General features: G+C 34.8%; 1 protein-coding gene across 1 annotated transcript in view; it reads right to left on the reverse strand.

Annotated features, from left to right (window-relative positions):
- LOC142222621 (fatty acyl-CoA reductase wat-like) overlaps positions 1–18,864 on the reverse strand; it is a 44,219-nt gene that overhangs the window by 11,996 nt on the left and 13,359 nt on the right. Inside the window, exons 2-3 of the mRNA XM_075292861.1 lie at positions 10,259–10,371; positions 8,283–8,531 (exon numbers count right to left, since the gene is read on the reverse strand). Of these exons, the coding sequence (XP_075148976.1) occupies positions 8,283–8,531; positions 10,259–10,371 (362 nt within the window). The remainder of the gene's footprint in view (positions 1–8,282; positions 8,532–10,258; positions 10,372–18,864) is intronic.

The raw sequence follows: 18,864 nt of genomic DNA on the forward strand, positions 1-18,864 counted from the left end.
GGATGTCAGATAATAGTCCAACCAGGTCAAGTATAAAAGAACTGCAGCGAAGTTTAAATTGACCATTTTAACTTTTTGACCACAATATCTAGTACTACAGTTTTAGAATACTTCAATCATTTTGGGAGTAATACGAATAAGATCCATTTAAGTAACAGCCTGTTTCTGTATGTCGAACGAGCTCTATCGATCGACTGAAATGGAGTCAAACAGCTGGATTTATAACCAAAAATCAGCTGTTTCTATGCATTTAAGTCAATCGATAGAGCTTGTTCGAGATACAGAAACAGGCTGTAAATTAGTCTTGGGAATAACACTTTATCTAATATTGAAACGACACTTGTACATCTCCACCATATCATGCCATTTGCGTTTACATGACTCAAAACTTAAGGGGAAATAAATGCATGATACGATAGGAGTCATTTACACTGCCATTGGGGAGACAACAAATAAAATGTAAAAGGAAAGCTAAAGCGCACTCTTTAAAGCTATCAATTATGCAATATGCAACTTGGTTGGTTTTTTTTTTTGCGATGCACGTCTTTGCTATGGATTTATATAAGATTTCATACAACCACCATTATCAGTGGGGTAATACGTATGTTGGAAAATACATTTTTCTTCAGTCCATTCATTGATCCGTAGGCCAGTCCCCACAAAACCGCCCAAAACATTTGTTATCCCAACGCACACAGTTGGAGCAACGTCGGCCACTTGGTTGCATAGTTGTAGCTATTACGTTGAGTTTGATCAGAGCAAATATTGTGGAACATAACAAAAGTTGGTCTCCATCGACTACCGCACAGAGTCTTTTCGCCTCTCCACTGAGGTAGTCATTCATAGGAAAGAAATCACTTTCAGACACTTGTGAGTTGTCTTTCATTCCTCCTTCTGTGGTGCAACATCCCGGCCAGAGACATTACTAACCGGCCTATTGACCACATTTCCAGTGCCACGTTTGTTTTTGTAGCCACCATGGTTTCTTGTAATACGTATTACATGTCGTTTTTAAGTTGTTTCTTTCAATCTTTCTTTAAGTTGGCGTTAGTTGGTATAGATACAAGGAGTTTATTTTAAATACACGCAGTTGACCATAAGACCATAGATAAATATGGTTAGTGACCTGTATCTTTGGTAGCCTGAAGACCTAAATATCCAAAAGGCTAATGAAAATCTTGGACCAGCATTGGATTTTTGGTAACCATGAGGAAGCAATGAAATTAATCAATGATATTTGTATTGCAATTTTAATATGAGGTAGTTTGATACAAAAGTAACTGATGAAAAGTGAAACTAGAAACGACAGGTATAAGATATTTGATTTATTGACAGACTAGTACACTGTCAATCAGCAATCAGAAGCATTTGCCTGGGAAATTATTTAAATAGTACCTTATTCGTGATGGAGTTCAAGCGTAATAACGTAATTGCGTCATATTTGTACAGACAACCAAAAAGCTGTGAGAAATTGTTTGTGTTCGGTACCATAAATCGTTATAACAATACCGATCAAATGCCTAAACATATTCCGTTAAATTAAATTTTCTAAGAGGCCTACAATAAGGCAAAACTAATTTTGTTGTAGACTACAAATTCTAATTGAAAGTGCTTTAAAAGCTTTTCCAAAAATATCCTCGCAAAGAAGTTCTTTATTTCATCTGCACAGGAAGTTCTTTTAATTCTATTTTTTACAACTTCCCAGCAAAAAAAAGCGTCGCCAAAAAAGTAATGAAAATGTTCTTTTTGGATCCGGAAGTGGTGCAAAATTGACGCAGAAGCGATGAATTTAGCATGGGCTTGTCATAGGACGGAAGTCCTTCATTTCAACAGCCGTTGCACTGAATTTGCATCACTTCTTTAGGTGTGATCCGAATTCAATGCTTTGGGTGTAAATCAAAAAATTCTGTGATATTTTGTCAAATAAATAATTTTTATAATTTTTTATCATTTTTAATGGATTCTAACGCTTGTCGGATACGTTTCACCTCAAATATTTTCAAAAATTCACAATTTTTTCAGATTGGATTTAGCATTTTTGTCGACAAAATTTAAATGATTTGTACCATTTTATGAATTCTTACTATGTTTTTAACCTATTTGAAACAAAAAAAAAATTAAAATTATCCATTAAAAGTATGAAAAAACCAAGTTATAAAAAATTGAATTAAAAGAACTTCCTGGGTAGTTAAAATAAAGAACATCATTGGGAGTGCATCTTCTGGAAGTGCTTTTAAAGTTGTGCCTTTGGAAGAGCTTCCAATTTTTTTTTGCAGGGTTGCTTTTTTCTTATTTTAAATGGGTTGTATCAACTTTGTTGGTTAAAATATGTCCTACACAGAAAAAAGTGTCTTGTAAATTAAAGGACCATTTTAATTTTCACATAGTTCAACAAATTTACTGTAATATAGTTCATTTTCCGTAACCACAACGAAAATTAACTTAGCTAAAGGAAAACTTATAAAAATTCAGTAAATGTTTTTTAGTTCACTAACTACGAAATGGGAAGTATTGTTCCTTAAATAAATTTCCAACATAGTAGTTAATGCATCGTTGATTCTATTATAAAAATACATGGGCAATATAAAAATCTTACTACAAAATATGGACAATTTACTAACAAAAAATTTTGTATGGAAATTTTTTTTAGTAAACATTAACTTAACGACATTACCGATTCGTATGACGACTACCTACAGATTATTTCCCTCTTTATTATATGTTGGAATGTTTTTCCTCGCATTGAAAATTTTTGATAAAGTAGAATAAAAGTAGTTAATATAATCCTTGACGGGTGTATATAATTTTTTTATAGATTCCTTATAAATTTGGTATATATTTTACCTTAACTTATAGATAGAATTCCAACTAATCAATAAACGTTCTACTGGAAAATGAAGTGAGAATAGAGTAATGAAATCATGGCATCATGTGAAGGAATTTTTAGAAACATTTTGTGAATATCTCGTATGATTGTTTGTGTTTGTTATTGCGTCATTTATTCTTTATTTAGTTTAGACGCTAAAATTAAAAATAAACAAATTCTAAGAAAAGTATAAAATTATACATCTTCGATATAAATTTAAATATAACTTGAGAATAGCCCAAAGCAAGTTTTTTACAAAGATTATTTTTTTATAATGGATTATTAAAGAAAATTATAACGGTACTTTGTCCGTTTTTAATAAAACCAAAATTTCAATTTATTAAAAATAATTATTTTCATTTGCAGGTAGACATGCCTTGTATTGGTAATTTTTTGGAATATTCTTACCGTTTAATGCTAACTAAGCTGATATCCTTATTGGCTTTAGGAAATACTCTTGAAAACAGTAAGTTAAAAATCAATATGTACGATAGAATTTGATAATATTTTTCTTATATTTTGTATAACTTTGCAATTTCAGATGGTTATAAGGGTTGGCTGATAAGTCCCCGGTCTAACAAAGAAAAACACATTTTTTTGTCAAAATTCGTTTTTATAATTCAACATAGTTCCCTTCAAGAGCGATACAACGATTATAACGACCTTCCAATTTGTTGATACCATTTTGGTAGTACTCCTTCGGTTTTGCCTCAAAATAGGCCTCAGTTTCGGCGATCACCTCTTCATTGCAGCCAATTTTTTTCCCTGCGAGCATCCTTTTGAGGTCTGAGAACAAGAAAAAGTCGCTGGGGCCAGATCTGGAGAAAACGGTGGGTGGGGAAGCAATTCGAAGCCCAATTCATCGTTCTCAATGACTTGCCATCGTTCTCAATGACTTGTGGCACGGTGCGTTGTCTTGGTGGAACAACATTTTTTTCTTCTTCATATGGGGCCGTTTTGCCGAGATTTCGACCTTCAAACGCTCCAATAATGCCATATAATAGTCACTGTTGATGGTTTTTCCCTTCTCAAGATAATCGATAAAAATTATCCCATGCGCATCCCAAAAAACATAGGCCATTACTTTGCAAGCAGACTTTGGAGTCTTTCCACGCTTCGGAGACGGTTCACCGGTCGCTGTCCACTTAGCCGACTGTCGATTGGACTCAGAAGTGTAGTGATGGAGCCATGTTTCATCAATTGTCACATATCGAGGAAAAACTCGGTTGTATTACGCTCAGAATCATCAACACGTTCTGTTTTTGGTCAAATGTGAGCTCGCGCGGCACCCATTTTGCACAGAGCTTCCGCATATCCAAATATTGATGAATGATATGACCAACACATTAGGTTAGGTTAGGTTATGTGGCAGGCCGATGTATCAGGCTCACTTAGACTATTCAGTCCATTGTGATACCACAGTGGTGAACTTCTCTCTTATCACTGAGTGCTGCCCGATTCCATGTTAAGCTCAATGACAAGGGACCTCCTTTTTATAGCCGAGTCCGAACGGCGTTCCACATTCCAGTGAAACCAATTAGAGAAGCTTTGACACCCTCAGAAATGTCACCAGCATTACTGAGGTGGGATAATCCACCGCTGAAAAACTTTTTGGTGTTCGGTCGTAGCAGGAATCGAACCCACGACCTTGTGTATGCAAGGCGGGCATGCTAACCATTGCACCACGGTGGCTCCCAACACGTTCTTTTGATATCTTTAAGGCATCTGCTATCTCGATCAACTTCATTTTACGGTCATTCAAAATCATTTTGTGGATTTTTTTGATGTTTTCGTCGGTAACCACCTCTTTCGGGCGTCCACAGCGTTCACCGTCCTCCGTGCTCATTTCACCACGCTTGAATTTTGCATACCAATCAATTATTGTTGATTTCCCTGGGGCAGAGTCCAGCAACTCATTATCAAGCCAAGTTTTTGCTTTCACCGTATTTTTTCCCTTCAGATAACAGTATTTTATCAAAACACGAAATTCCTTTTTTCCATTTTTTTTCACAATAACAAAAGTTGCTTCACAAAAGACGCTCTATCTAACAAACTAATTGACATACAGACGTCAAATTTTGACACGAATCATTTGAAGGTGGGTACTATATAAAAATAATATGCATTTAATACTAGCAACGCCATCTATGTGTCAGACCGGAGACTTATCAGCCAACCTGTTAAGACAAATCCGCCCAACAAAAGTTAGCCAAAATCGATTAAATTGGACAAAAATTCAATGAATATAACAACTTATGCCACATATATCTTTCATATGGATAGAAAACATGGAATTTTAATTAATTAATTTTGTCGTAATAACATAGAATATTACTCTTTTGAAGAAGCAATTACTAACTACCGACAAGTAACTGCATCCAACGTACGAATATAAATATTTCATTTATTGTATATCATAAGCCATAGTTTTGTATAATATAATAATAATTTTTTGAAATAAAAAACTGGTGGTTATAGAAAAATGACTTGTTTTGTACGAACAATTTCTTAGTTGTATACAGGCTTGTTGTTCCTTTAATTCCTCAATTTCTTTACTTTTTTGAAAATTATACTGACTAACAGTTTATTTCAAATCAATTTCTTAATACAGGTTTCCCAAAAATTTTTTCATTTTTCCGGATAGCAGGAATATTTTGAAAGAGTTTAAGTATTTTCTTCTCACAGCGTAGTAATAATGAACTAAAATACGATGCAATCCATGAACTAATTTATAAGAAAATCATGAACATGAGTTAGATGAAAACAAGTATATACGGCCGTAAGTTCGGCCAGGCCGAAGCTTATGTACCCTCCATCATGGATTGCGTAGAAACTTCTTCTAAACACTGCCACCCACAAGTGGCAGTTAAGTTGCGGTAACGTTTGCCGATGACAAGGTATCTTAAAACCTCTTAACACCATCTTCTAAATTGTATGTAAGTCCATACGTGGTATATATTAAATCGAAAAAGATCGATCCAATATAGAAAGAAAATTTTGACAAAAATGTCTACAGAAATAAAATTTTAACAAAATTTTCTATAGAAATAAACTTTTGAAAAAATTTTCTATAGAAATAAAATCTTGGTAGATTATTTTTGGCTCGAGTGGCAACCATGATTATGAACCGAATAAAATTTGAACAAAATTTTCTATAGAAATAAAATTTTGACAATGATGAAAATTTTATTATGAACCGAATAAAATTTGAACAAAATTTTCTCTAGAAATAAAATTTTGACAAAATGTTCTATAGAAATAAAATTTTGACAAAATTTTCTATAGAAATAAAATTTTGGTAGGTTATTTTTGGCTCTAGTTTCAAGTTTTGTGTGATTGGACCAATTTCGGTATGGTTGTTAGCGACCATATACTAACACCACGTTCCTAATTTGAACCGGATCGGATGAATTTTGCTCCTCCAAGAGGCTCCGGAGGTCAAATCTGGAGAACGTTTTATATAGGGACTATATATAATTATGGACCGATATGGACCAATTTTTGCACGGTTGCTAGAGACCATATACCAATACCATGTACCAAATTTCAGCCGGATCGGATGCAATTTGCTTCTCTTTGAGGCTTCGCAAGCCAAATCTGGAGATCGGTTTATATGGGGGCTATATATAATTATGGACCGATGTGGACCAATTTTTGCATGATTGTTACAGACCATATATCAACACCATGTACCAAATTTCAGCCGGATCAGATGCAATTTGCTTCTGTTTGAGGCTCCACAAGCCAAATCTGCGGATCGGTTTATATGGGGGCTATATATAATTAAGGACCGATATGGACCAATTTTTGCATGGTTGTTAGAGACCATATACCAACACCATGTACCAAATTTCAGCCGGATCGTATGAAATATGCTTCTCTTAGAGGCTCCACAAGCCAAATCTGGGGATCGGTTTATATGGGGGCTATATATAATCATGGACCGATGTGGACCAATTTTTGCATGATTGTTAGAGACCATATACCAGCATCATGTACCAAATTTCAGCCGGATCGGATAAAATAGGCTTCTCTTAGCGGCTCCACAAGCCAAATCTGGGGATCGGTTTATATGGAGGCTATATATAATTATGAACCGATATGGACCAATTTTTGCATGGTTGTTAGAGACCATATACCAACACCATGTACCAAATTTCAGCCGGATCGGATGAAATATGCTTCTGTTAGAGGCTCCACAAGCCAAATCTGAGGGTCCCTTTATATGGGGGCTATACGTAAAAGTGGACCGATATGGTCCATTTTCAATACCATCCGACCTACATCGATAACAACTACTTGTGCCAAGTTTCAAGTCGATAGCTTGTTTCGTTCGGAAGTTAGCGTGATTTCAACAGACGGACGGACGGACGGACGTGCTTAGATCGACTCAGAATTTCACCACGACCCAGAATATATATACTTTATGGGGTCTTAGAGCAATATTTCGATGTGTTACAAACGGAATGACAAAGTTAATATACCCCCATCCTATGATGGAGGGTATAAAAATCTTTGGGGCCAAATCATGGTAATTCTTACTATGGGTCAGTTCATTTTTCATAAAAACTTTTCAAAAAAAGGCCAAAGTTTAACTCCAAATTACATGAAATTTAGCACAGAGAGTAGAATTAACATTAATTCAATTAAATTTCTACGATTTTGGATAATCTTGAAGCTAATTGTTGTAATAAATCAAAATGAAATTGAAAAGCAAGAAGAAAAAAATCTATTATTTTGTTACAGTTTTAACGATGACTTAGTTCTCATTTATTTTGATTATAATTTATTTTATATTTTCAATAAACATTTTTTAAAATTTAAAACATTATCTTTTCTTAGTGATTTATTGTTTTTTTTTGGGCTCATTCCAAAAGGGTTTTTCAAATATATACGCCCGAAAGTTCGGTAAGGCCGAATTTTATATACTCTCCACCATGGATTGTGTACAAACTTCTATTAAAGATAATTATCCACTAAGAATATAAAAAAGGTGAGTAGTGTAATATAAAGAACATCTTTCGGAGGACATTTTGGAAGTGCTTTTAAATTTTCAGATGTTTTTGCTTGGTAATTATGGACTGATTTTTTTCGGTGTAGAGGCCAAAGTTTAACTCCAAATTACATGAAATTTAGCACAGAGAGTAGAATTAACATTCTAGCCATATGTGTCAAATTTGAGTGAAATCGGTTAAGATTAAGATATGGTACCCGTATATATATTTTTCCCCGATTTATACTCATATGACCATCGTAGGTCAAAATTTCACTATTATTACCCCTATTGACTTTTTAATTATTAATTATCATTCTTGCTATGGTACAAACTAGTCGGCCCGCCCGACTTTAGACTTTCGTTACTCATTTTAAATATGTGTTTTATTGTCTTCAGATAATGATCACCCTATGGTCTTACCTTCAAACGTTTCATATGTTTGGCCAATTTGATGAGATCGATTGTAGCTTCAATATTGATTTGTGTTGCATTGCTTAGGGGTTCATTAAAACGTACAGTAGCTGCACTGTGAATAACAACATCAACGTTCTCGATCAACTCCTGATAATCATCATTGGATATGCCAAGATTTGGAAGTGTACAATCGCCAGCAATTGTTTTGATGGATTTCAATGGGTCAGGACGTACGGTGAGTAATTTTTCAAAAAGCTGTAGAAAAGAACACAAAATAAAAAAAAAATTTGATAGAGATTTTAAATATATTGTTGAATTAAGAATAACTACACAGAAAATAAAATTTAATTAAAGTAACATGGATTTTAGTACACTCAAAAAATTAAGCTAAAAACAGTCTGTGTCTGCGAAACTAAGATAACTATTTTAAAGCACGAATGAACTACCTCGTGCGAAATTTGAACTATTATACTCCATATTTTGAGATTTCCATAAAACGTTGTTAAGATCAGGAAAATTTACAACTCACGAAATTACACCCTCTCATAAATAGAAGAAAAAATTAACACTCGTACGAAAATTTTCTTTTGCTTTAGTTCTTATTGAACTTATGTGTACGGTCATTGAACTTTATATCCACGTTTAGTTCATACATAAAATGTTTGAGACACACTTAAAAATGGAAAATTTCACTGGGCTGTTGACAAATTTCGAAAAAAAATAATATAATTTAACTACAAACTAATTTTACAACACATAAAAAAAAAATTTCTTATTCAATCCCGAAATTATTTGATCCAATTAATTTTTAATTGAAATGTCTTCAATCACAGAAATGATAGTATCAATTAAAAAAATAATTGAAGGTCAATTAAAAAAATAATTGATTCAATTAAAAAATTAATTGATACTATTAATTCTCGTGATTGATTTTTGTTTCAATTAAAAAATTTGTTGATTCAATTAAATTTTTAATTGAATATTTTTTAAAACTCAATTAAAATTTTAATTGGAAAATTTTTCGTGACATTTTTTTCTGTGAATACAAATAGTTTAAAAAAGGCGTGAGTTCAATTACGGACTTTTTTTTTCAGTGTAAGCCTCTTTAGTCCTTATTCGTTTTACATTGAGGAGTTTCAAAATATGAACATATATGAACCAATTTATTAATTAAAGGGCAAATTTCAACTGGATTAAATTAAATGCACTCATCCATGAATGAGGCTTCCGAAGCTAAATCTATGGGAGCTATGTATAATTATGGGCCGACATGGATCCATTTTTGCATGGTAATAAGATGTCATAGACTAATACCACGTCCAAATGTACAACTGGGTGGAATGAAATTTGCTCCTCCAATAGGCAAGCCAAATGTGGGGGTCTCTTTATATGGGGGCTATACGTAAAAGTGGTTTGATATGGCACATTTGCAATATGCTCCCCCCGAGGCTCCTCAAGCCAAGTCTGATGATCGCTTTATATGGACCAATATGGACAAATTTTTGCATGGTAATTAGAGACCATATACTAACACTGCGTACCAATTTGCAACCGGATCGGAAGAAATTTGCTTCTACAAGAAGCTCTGCAAATCAGGGGGTCGGTTTATACTGGGGCTATACGTAAAAGTGGTCCGATATAATCCATTTGCAAACCCCTCCGACATACATAAGAAAACTTCTTGTACCACGTCGATAGCTTGTTTTGTTTGAAAGTTAGCGTGATTTCAGCAGACGGACGGGAGGACGGACTGAGTCGTTAAGTCGACTCAGAATTCTACCACGGTCCAAAATCTATACTCTATGGGGTCTGAAAGCAATATTTCGATGTATTATAAACGGAATGACAAAGTAAGTAACATACACTTCCCATCCTATGATGGAGGGTATACAAATTTCCATATCGGAACTAATTACATTGAACTAATTAAACTATTTTGTCAGTGTACTAAAATATAAATTTGTCGCATATACCATACTTACGGGTTCTTTAAATATTTGACTGAAGCGTTCATTGATATTTTTACCAGCCTTGGGTCGGGTCAGTATATATATCCTTTGCACTTCAGTACACCGTAAAAGCTTCTCTATGAATACTGTAAGTAGAAGAAGATGAAAAAAAAAATTAATTAGAATGTTTCTAACGGTATGGTCACACTGGGCAAATATTTGAAAGAAATCAAAAAATAATTCGTCGCCACAGTCAAACCAGCAAACCATTTTGAATATATTACATAACAATAGGAATATTTTCCAAAAACAGCATTCAGATTTTTTCAAAAGTGCTCCAGGAAAAAAGTTTGATACTCATTTTGGGTAAATATTTGCCTAGTGTGACCATACCCTAATTCTCTAATATTGGTTTGTTTCAATGCAAACAAATAGAAGAGTCATTTTCATTCATATACAAATATATCCTAGTGCTGATATTTTTGCACTTTAATATATTACCTGCATATTCAAGTAACGTAGAAATGACTAAATTGCTAAACGTTGCGAAGCCAAAACGATCAGCGACGTTTAACTAATTGACAACTATATATTATGATATACTGCTGTATATAATACTCTTATACTATTCTCACTATGAGAGTGAAAGGGACATCTCATATATATCTTCTAGCTTATAAATTTTACAAGCTGTCAAATTAAAGCAATAAAGTTATCTAATTTAAAACATATAAAAACAACACCCTAAATTTACAATGGACACTAAAGGACGCTACAGCATGGATGTGGAAAAAAGTTTTGAACGTTTTATTCGGAGAAAAATGAGAGAACTCAAAGCAGAAAAAAATCATATTATGGGTGATAAAAACACGCCTTTAAGTCAAATTGAATTGACACCAACAGGCCCAATTATCAAATGCAAAGTTTCCCCACGAAATTCTCATGAAAATACACCAAAAATACAGAGGAGTTCACTCAGTTCCAGCTGTAAAGTAAAATCTCCTATCATAAAATCGTACGAATCACCCATAATAGGTGACAATAATCATTTGCAACTTCCATCAAATATTCATGGTACGAATGACAATTTCCTAACTCCCTCACCAAGGACTCCCAAATGTTTGGTTTATATCAACAATCCCTTACCTAGTTACCGTTTGGGACGATTGCGTCATCATTTGCATTCCCATAGGCCAACTCAATTCGAGTGATAGAGAGAGAAATGAGTACATATGGGTTTTTTTTCTCATTAATTCAATTAAATTTCTACGATTTTGGATAATCTTGAAGCTAATTTTTGTAATAAATCAAAATGAAATTGAAAAGCAAGAAGAACGTCGAAAAAATCTATTATTTTGTTACAGTTTCAACAATGACTTAGTTCTCATTTATTTTGATAATAATTTATTTTATATTTTCAATAAAAATTTTCTACAATTTACAACATTATCTTTTCTTAGTGATTTATTGTTTTCTTTGGACTCATTCCAAAAAGGTTTTTCAAATATATACGCCCGAAAGTTCGGTAAGGCCGAATTTTATATACTCTCCACCATGGATTGTGTACAAACTTCTATTAAAGATAATTACCCACTAAGATATTTAAAAGCACTTCCAAAATGTCCTCTTTCGGAGGACATTTTGGAAGTGCTTTTAAATTTTCAGATGTTTTTGCTTGGTAATTATAGACTGATATGCACTCAAAAACAAAGTTAACCCCATATGCTACTAAAGCCAATTTAATTCTTTTTATACCATCCACCATAGGAAGGGGATATATTATCTATGTCATTCCGTTTGTAACACATCGAAATATTGCTCTAAGACCCCATAAAGTATATATATTCTGGGTCGTGGTGAAATTCTGAGTCGATCTGAGCACGTCCGTCCGTCCGTTCGTCCATCTGTTAAAATCACGCTAACTTCCGAACGAAACAAGCTATCGACTTGAAACTTGGCACAAGTAGTTGTTATTGATGTAGGTCGAATGGTATTGCAAATGGGCCATATCGGTCCACTTTTACGTATAGCCCCCAAATTTGGCTTGCCGATCCTCTAAGAGATGCAAATTTCATCCGATCCGGCTGAAATTTTGTACATGGTGTTAGTATATGGTCTCTAACAACCATGCAAAAATTGGTCCACATCGGTCCATAATAATATATAGCCCCCATATAAACCGATCCCCCGATTTGGCTTGCCGAACCTCTAAGAGAGGCAAATTTCATCCGATCCGGCTGAAATTTGGTACATGGTGTTAGTATGTGATCTCTAATTACCATGCACAAATTAGTCCACATAAACCGATCACCAGATTTGACCTCCGGAGCCTCTTGGAAGACCAAAATTCAGATTCAGTTGAAATTTGGTTCGTGGTGTTAATATATGGCCTCAAACACCAATGCAAAAATTGGTCGAAACCGGCCCATAATTATGGTCCGGAGCCCCTTGGAAGAGCAAAATTCATCCGATTTGGTTGAAATTTGGTACGTGATGTTAGTATATGGTATCCAACAACCATGCAGGAATTGGTTCATATCAGTCATAATTATATATAGCCCCCATATAAACCGATTCCCAGATTTGACCCCCGGTGCCTTTCGGAGAAGCAAAATTCATCCGATCTGGTTGAAATTTGGTACGTGGAGGTAGTATATGATATTTAACAATCATGCCAAAAGTGGTCCATATCAGTCCATAATCATATATAGCCCCCATATAAACCGATCTCGAGATTTGATTTTGGAGCCACTTGTAGGAGCAAATTTCATTTGAAATTTGGTACATTGTGCTAGTATATGGCCGTTAAGAACCATGCCTAACTAGGTCCATATCGGTCTATATTTATATATAGCTCTCAGATAAATCGGGCGACCGGACATATCACCCAACGGACATTTCGCCCAAAATGATTTTTGGGCGTTATGACCTCCAATGGGGCGGTCACATCGCCCAATTTTAGTTTGGGCTTTATGTCCTCCCCCATCGCGGTCATATGTCCCAAAAAATAGGCGGTCAAAACGCCCAATATTTTATGAGGAAAATAATGTCGGAATACAAATCAAAAACTGTCCTAAATGAAGTAGTTTTGATCCCCAATTTTGGTTAACTAAATACGTACGGTATTTAATTCAAAATGCCGTAACTAGAAAGACAGTGCAGATCTCGTGGTCTATAAGAAAATTAAGGAGAAAATGGTGCAAAACGCTCCACAAAGCCCCCAAGAACTCATAGCACTACACGGATGAAAAAAACTGTTTTTCATATGTTTGGCTACAAACATTATATGTTTGGAAAACAAATTTTTAAACACAATATTTTTGAGTGCAAGCATATAATGTTCATAAACTAGCATAACATGTTTGGGACATATATGTTAATATGTTAGAACATATTATGTTTGGGACATAAAATGTTTGTAAATATAATATGCTTGGATGCAAACATATATTAATTTAGAAATAGCCTATAAACATATATGTGTTTAGTAGCTTGGAGCGCTATTTAACAGGGAGCGATATTGAATTAAGTTTGTGGTTGTTGCTTGTTATTACAAAATTAACATTTTAGTTTTCCTTGGGCAATTGATCAGATACTTCTTTGATCCTTACAAACTGTGTGGTCCGCTGTTCGAATCCCCGTCCGGCAAAAGGTAAAATTAAAATAAAAAAATCATAAAATTGAATAATTTCTTCTAAAATGTTTGTATTACAGAAAAAGGTGCTAATAACTAAAAAATCTCGTGGAAGTGAGAAAGATGTGGGGGAATATACAATTAGGCAGAAACAAAATTTTGAGCATTCGGTTCGAAAACCTATGTTGTTAGCACCTATATTACCTGTTTATTTTCATAATTCATTATGATTGTAAATATATAAATAAATAAATAAAATTTTGAGCACAATATTGTTAGGGAGAATTTTTTTTAAGCATATAATAATTTTGGGTGCAAAATGCTTCCAAACATATTATATGTTCACATAATAACATATTGTTTTTTGGAAGACAACATTATTGAATTTGGATGCAAAAATACAAAATGTTTGGAAATTGACTACCCAAACATATATTGTTTAGACCAATATGCTTTCAAACATATTATATATTGGAAGAGATCAAACATATAAATGTTTGGGCAATAGCCAAAAACGTATATGCTTGAAGCAAAATATGTTTGGGAGTATATGTTACAGAAGCGATTTTTTGTGAGCGTGTATTTGCCAAATCAGAACATATGAGTGAATACTAAATGTTCGAAAGTGTGCCGGAAAAGATATTTTAGCAAACCACTATTATGGAAGCCGATTTGGCATACAGTCTCTTTGTGTTCCACCCCAGAGATGCTATTGTTTTATTGATGTCCCTTTTTCGGTCGTTCCATTTTATCTTATGGGTACAAGAAATTACTAATATTTACGAAGGTTACAAACGACATGTCAGTATAACTGTGTTAATTTTTTAAATCAAGTTAATAAAACGAAAGATGCAAGAACTTGAGGACAAACTGTAGTGATGAATTTAACAAAGGATTCGCTTGCGCGAATTCTCGTCGTCCTCAAATACTAGCAACTTTCAGTTTCTTATCTTGTTCTAAACATTAAAATTGGAAAGAGATGAAATGATCGACGTGCTGCTGATGGGTACTTGAAAAAAATCGCGCGCGCGATTTCTTTCAAGTACCCATCAGCAGCACGTCGATCATCTCATCTGCCTCCAAATCGCGCGTGCGAATCCTATTTTAAATTCATCACATTCAGTTCATCCTCACATTCTTGCAACTTTCGTTTTATTATCTTGTTCTAAACATTAAAATTGGAAAGAGATGTGATGATCGATGTGATGATCGATGTGATGATCGATGTGCTGCTGATGGGTACTTGAAATAAATCGCGCGCGCGATTTTTTTCACGTACCCATCAGCAGCACATCGATCATCTCATCTCTTTCCAATTTTCAGTTTAAAATACATAATTTTCAATACAGCATTTGTCTGGTTTGTTCAAAAGAAAAAAATTATCAATTTCCGAATTTTCATGTTTCAATATATAAATTCAAATGTCTTGGAGCTTAAACCGTCCTATTTCACGAGCGTAATAGGTCTTCGTAGTGCCACTTTAGCCGCTTTTCCATTTCAATCGTACGCTGAGAAGAAAAATAGTCAAAAATTATGTTCCAGTCAAAAACAATTAAAACAAACGATGAAGCCACGATATGCCAGTTTTACATCTTCTTCCAGCATACACAATAAAAGCAGGATTCGATATTTGTCAATAAGAGGCATATCTATATATTAAATATTTAAAAAAATATTATGGATAGATGAAGTAATCATATATAGCTTTTGAATGATTTAAAAAAATATATTTTGTTATTTTAAACTATTGTTTATATTCAATTATATTCAAACGGTCATAACACCCACATTTTTTTATGGGGCTTATGACCGCGATGAGGGAGGACATAAAGCCCAAACTAAAATTGGGCGATGTGACCGCCCCAATGGAGGTCATAACGCCCAAAAATCATTTTGGGCGAAATGTCCGTTGGGGGATATGTCCGGTCGCCGATAAATCGATCCGCAATCACACAAAAATTGGTCCATATCAAGTTCATAATTGTATATAGCCCACATATAAGCGGCCCACATATTTCAATTCTGGCTCTCTACGTACCGCAAAAGTCCATATCGATTCGTAATTATTTGTAGACTTACCTATACATACCTTTTTTGTCTAATATATACCACGTATGGACAAACTCACAATTTGGAAAACCATGTTAAGAAGTTTTAAGATACTACAACCCAATTAATTCGATAAATGAGCTAACAAAAGGAAAAAAGTATACGCAAATGAGGCAGAAACACTCCAAAAATGAACTCTCTATTTCACTAAAGCCAATTTAACTTTTTTTGTAATTCATGGAATTATATTGGAGAAAGTGTCCTTTATTCTAATAATTTTTTTTTTAAATGTAGCAAAAAGATTTACTAAATTCGTACTTCTTAAAAAAGTTCATTATTTCTTTAAATTTGTAAATTTTACTACAAATGCGCCAATCTTGAACTTCGTATGGTACTAAAGACATTCTTGTAATTTTTAACTCCATTTTTATACCCACCACCATAGAATGGTGACGGGATATAATAAGTTTGTCATTCCGTTTGTAACACATCGAAATATCGATTTCCGACTATATAGAGTATATATTCTTGATCAGGGAGAAATTCTAAGACGATATTAGCATGTCCGTCTGTCTGTCTTTTGTAATCACGCTACAGCCTTCAATAATGGCGCTATCGTTGGCACAGATTCGTTTTGTGTTTGCAGGCAGGTAAAGTTCGAAGATGGGCTATATTGGTCCAAGTTTTCATATAGTCCCCATATAAACCGGCCTCCTGATTTGGGGTCTTGGGCTTATAAAAACCGTAGTTTTTATCCAATTTGCCTGAAATTGGAAATCTAGAGGTATTTTAGGACCATAAAAAGGTGTCCATATTTTGGTATAGCCCCCATATAGACCGATCTCCCGATTTTACTTCTTGGGCTTCTAGAAAATGTATTTACTATCCGATTTGCCTGAAATTTGAAATCTAGATGTATTCTAGGACCTTAAAAAGGTGTGCCGAAAATGGTGCCTATCGGTCTATGTTTCGATACAGTCCCCATATAGACCGATCTCCCGATTTTATTTCTTGGGCTTCTAGAACCTGTATTTACTATCCGATTTGCCTGAAATTAAAACCTGGAGGTATTTTATGGCCACAAAAAGGTGTGTCAAACATGGAGTGTATTGGTCCATGTTTTGGTATAGCCCCCATATAGGCCGATCTCCCGATTTTACTTCTTGGGCTTCTAGAAACTGTATTTACTATCCGATTTGGCTGAAATTGAAAACCTAAAGGTATTTTATGACCACAAAAAGGTGTGTAAAAAATTGGGAGTATCGATCCATGTTTTGGTATAGCCCCCATATAGAGCGATATCCCGATTTTACTTCTTGGGCGTCTAGAAACTGTATTTACTATCCCATTTGCCTGAAATTGAAATAATAGAGCTATTTTGGGACCACAAATAGGTGTGTCGCAAATGTGGTGTATCGGTCGATGTTTTGGTGTAGTACGCATATAGACCGATCTCCTGACTTTAGGTCCTGGGCTTCTAAAATCCGTAGTTTTTATCAAATTTGCCTGAAATTGGAACTCTAGAGGTATTTTAGGACCATCAAAAGGTGTACCGAAAATGGTGCTTATTGGTCCACGTTTGGGTATAGCCCCCATATAGACTGATCTCTCGACTATACTTTTTGGGCTTCTAGAATTCGTAGCTTTTACTCAATTTGTCTGAAATTGGAATTCTAGAGGTATGTGAGGACCATTAAGAGGTGTGTCGAAAATGGTGTGTATTGGTCCATGTTTGGTATAGCCTCCATATAGACCTACCTCCCTAATAATTGGGAGCCACCGTGGTGCAATGGTTACCATGCCCGCCTTGCATACACAAGGTCGTGGGTTCGATTCCTGCTTCGACCGAACAAAAAGTTTTTCAGCGGTGGATTATCCCACCTCAGTAATACTGGTGACATTTCTGAGGGTTTCAAAGCTTCTCTAAGTGGTTTCACTGCAATGTGGAACGCCGTTCGGACTCGGCTATAGAAAGGAGGTCCCTTGTCATTGAGCTTAACATGGAATCGGGCAGCACTCAGTGATAAGAGAGAAGTTCACCAATGTGGTATCACAATGGACTGAATAGTCTAAGTGAGCCTGATACATCCGTCTAAGACCTAACCTAACCTAACCTCCCTAATTTATTTATTCGGCTGGTGGAATATGTAGTTTTTATCCACTTTGATATGTAGTTTTTATCCACTGAAATTGGAAACCTAGAGGTATTTTAGGAAGACAAATATTTCATCCGAATATGGTGTGTATAGAGTCATGTTTTGGTATATCCCGGATCTCCCAATTTTCCTCATTTTGTTTCTAGAAACCGTAGTTTTCATCCCATTTGCCCGAAAATGTATCTTAGACTCTCAAAACTCTGTATCGTATTTATTTTACCGGTCCATTTGATAAGGCATCGATATAGACCGATTTCACTTCTTGAGGGTATAGTAGGCGCACTGATCATAACAATTGCATGAAACTGAAAGTAAAAGTTCCAGATTTTACTCCTCGTAATCATTTAAATAATGGCGGTAAAAATCTACAAATTTAAGATTTTAAATCAAGGCTTTCTTTCATCAGTTATACGATATGTTTATGTTTTCTCTAAAACTATTATATTAGATTCATGGTGGTGGGTATTTAAGATTCGGCCCGGCTATTTAAGATAGGTTAGGTTAGGTTATGTGGCAGCCCAATGTATCAGGCTCACTTAGACTATTCTGTCCATTGTGATACCACAGTGGTGAACTTCTCTCTTATCACTGAGTGCTGCCCGATTCCATGTTAAGCTCAATGACAAGGGACCTCCTTTTTATAGCCGAGTCCGAACGGCGTTCCACATTCCAGTGAAGCCACTTAGAGAAGCTTTGAAACCCTCAGAAATGTCACCAGCATTAATGAGGTGGGATAATCCACCGCTGAAAAACTTTTTGGTGTTCGGCCGTAGCAGGAATCGTACCCACGACCTTGTGTA

This window comes from Haematobia irritans, chromosome 1 (genome assembly GCF_050003625.1).
Source record: "Haematobia irritans isolate KBUSLIRL chromosome 1, ASM5000362v1, whole genome shotgun sequence".
NCBI lineage: Eukaryota > Metazoa > Arthropoda > Insecta > Diptera > Muscidae > Haematobia > Haematobia irritans.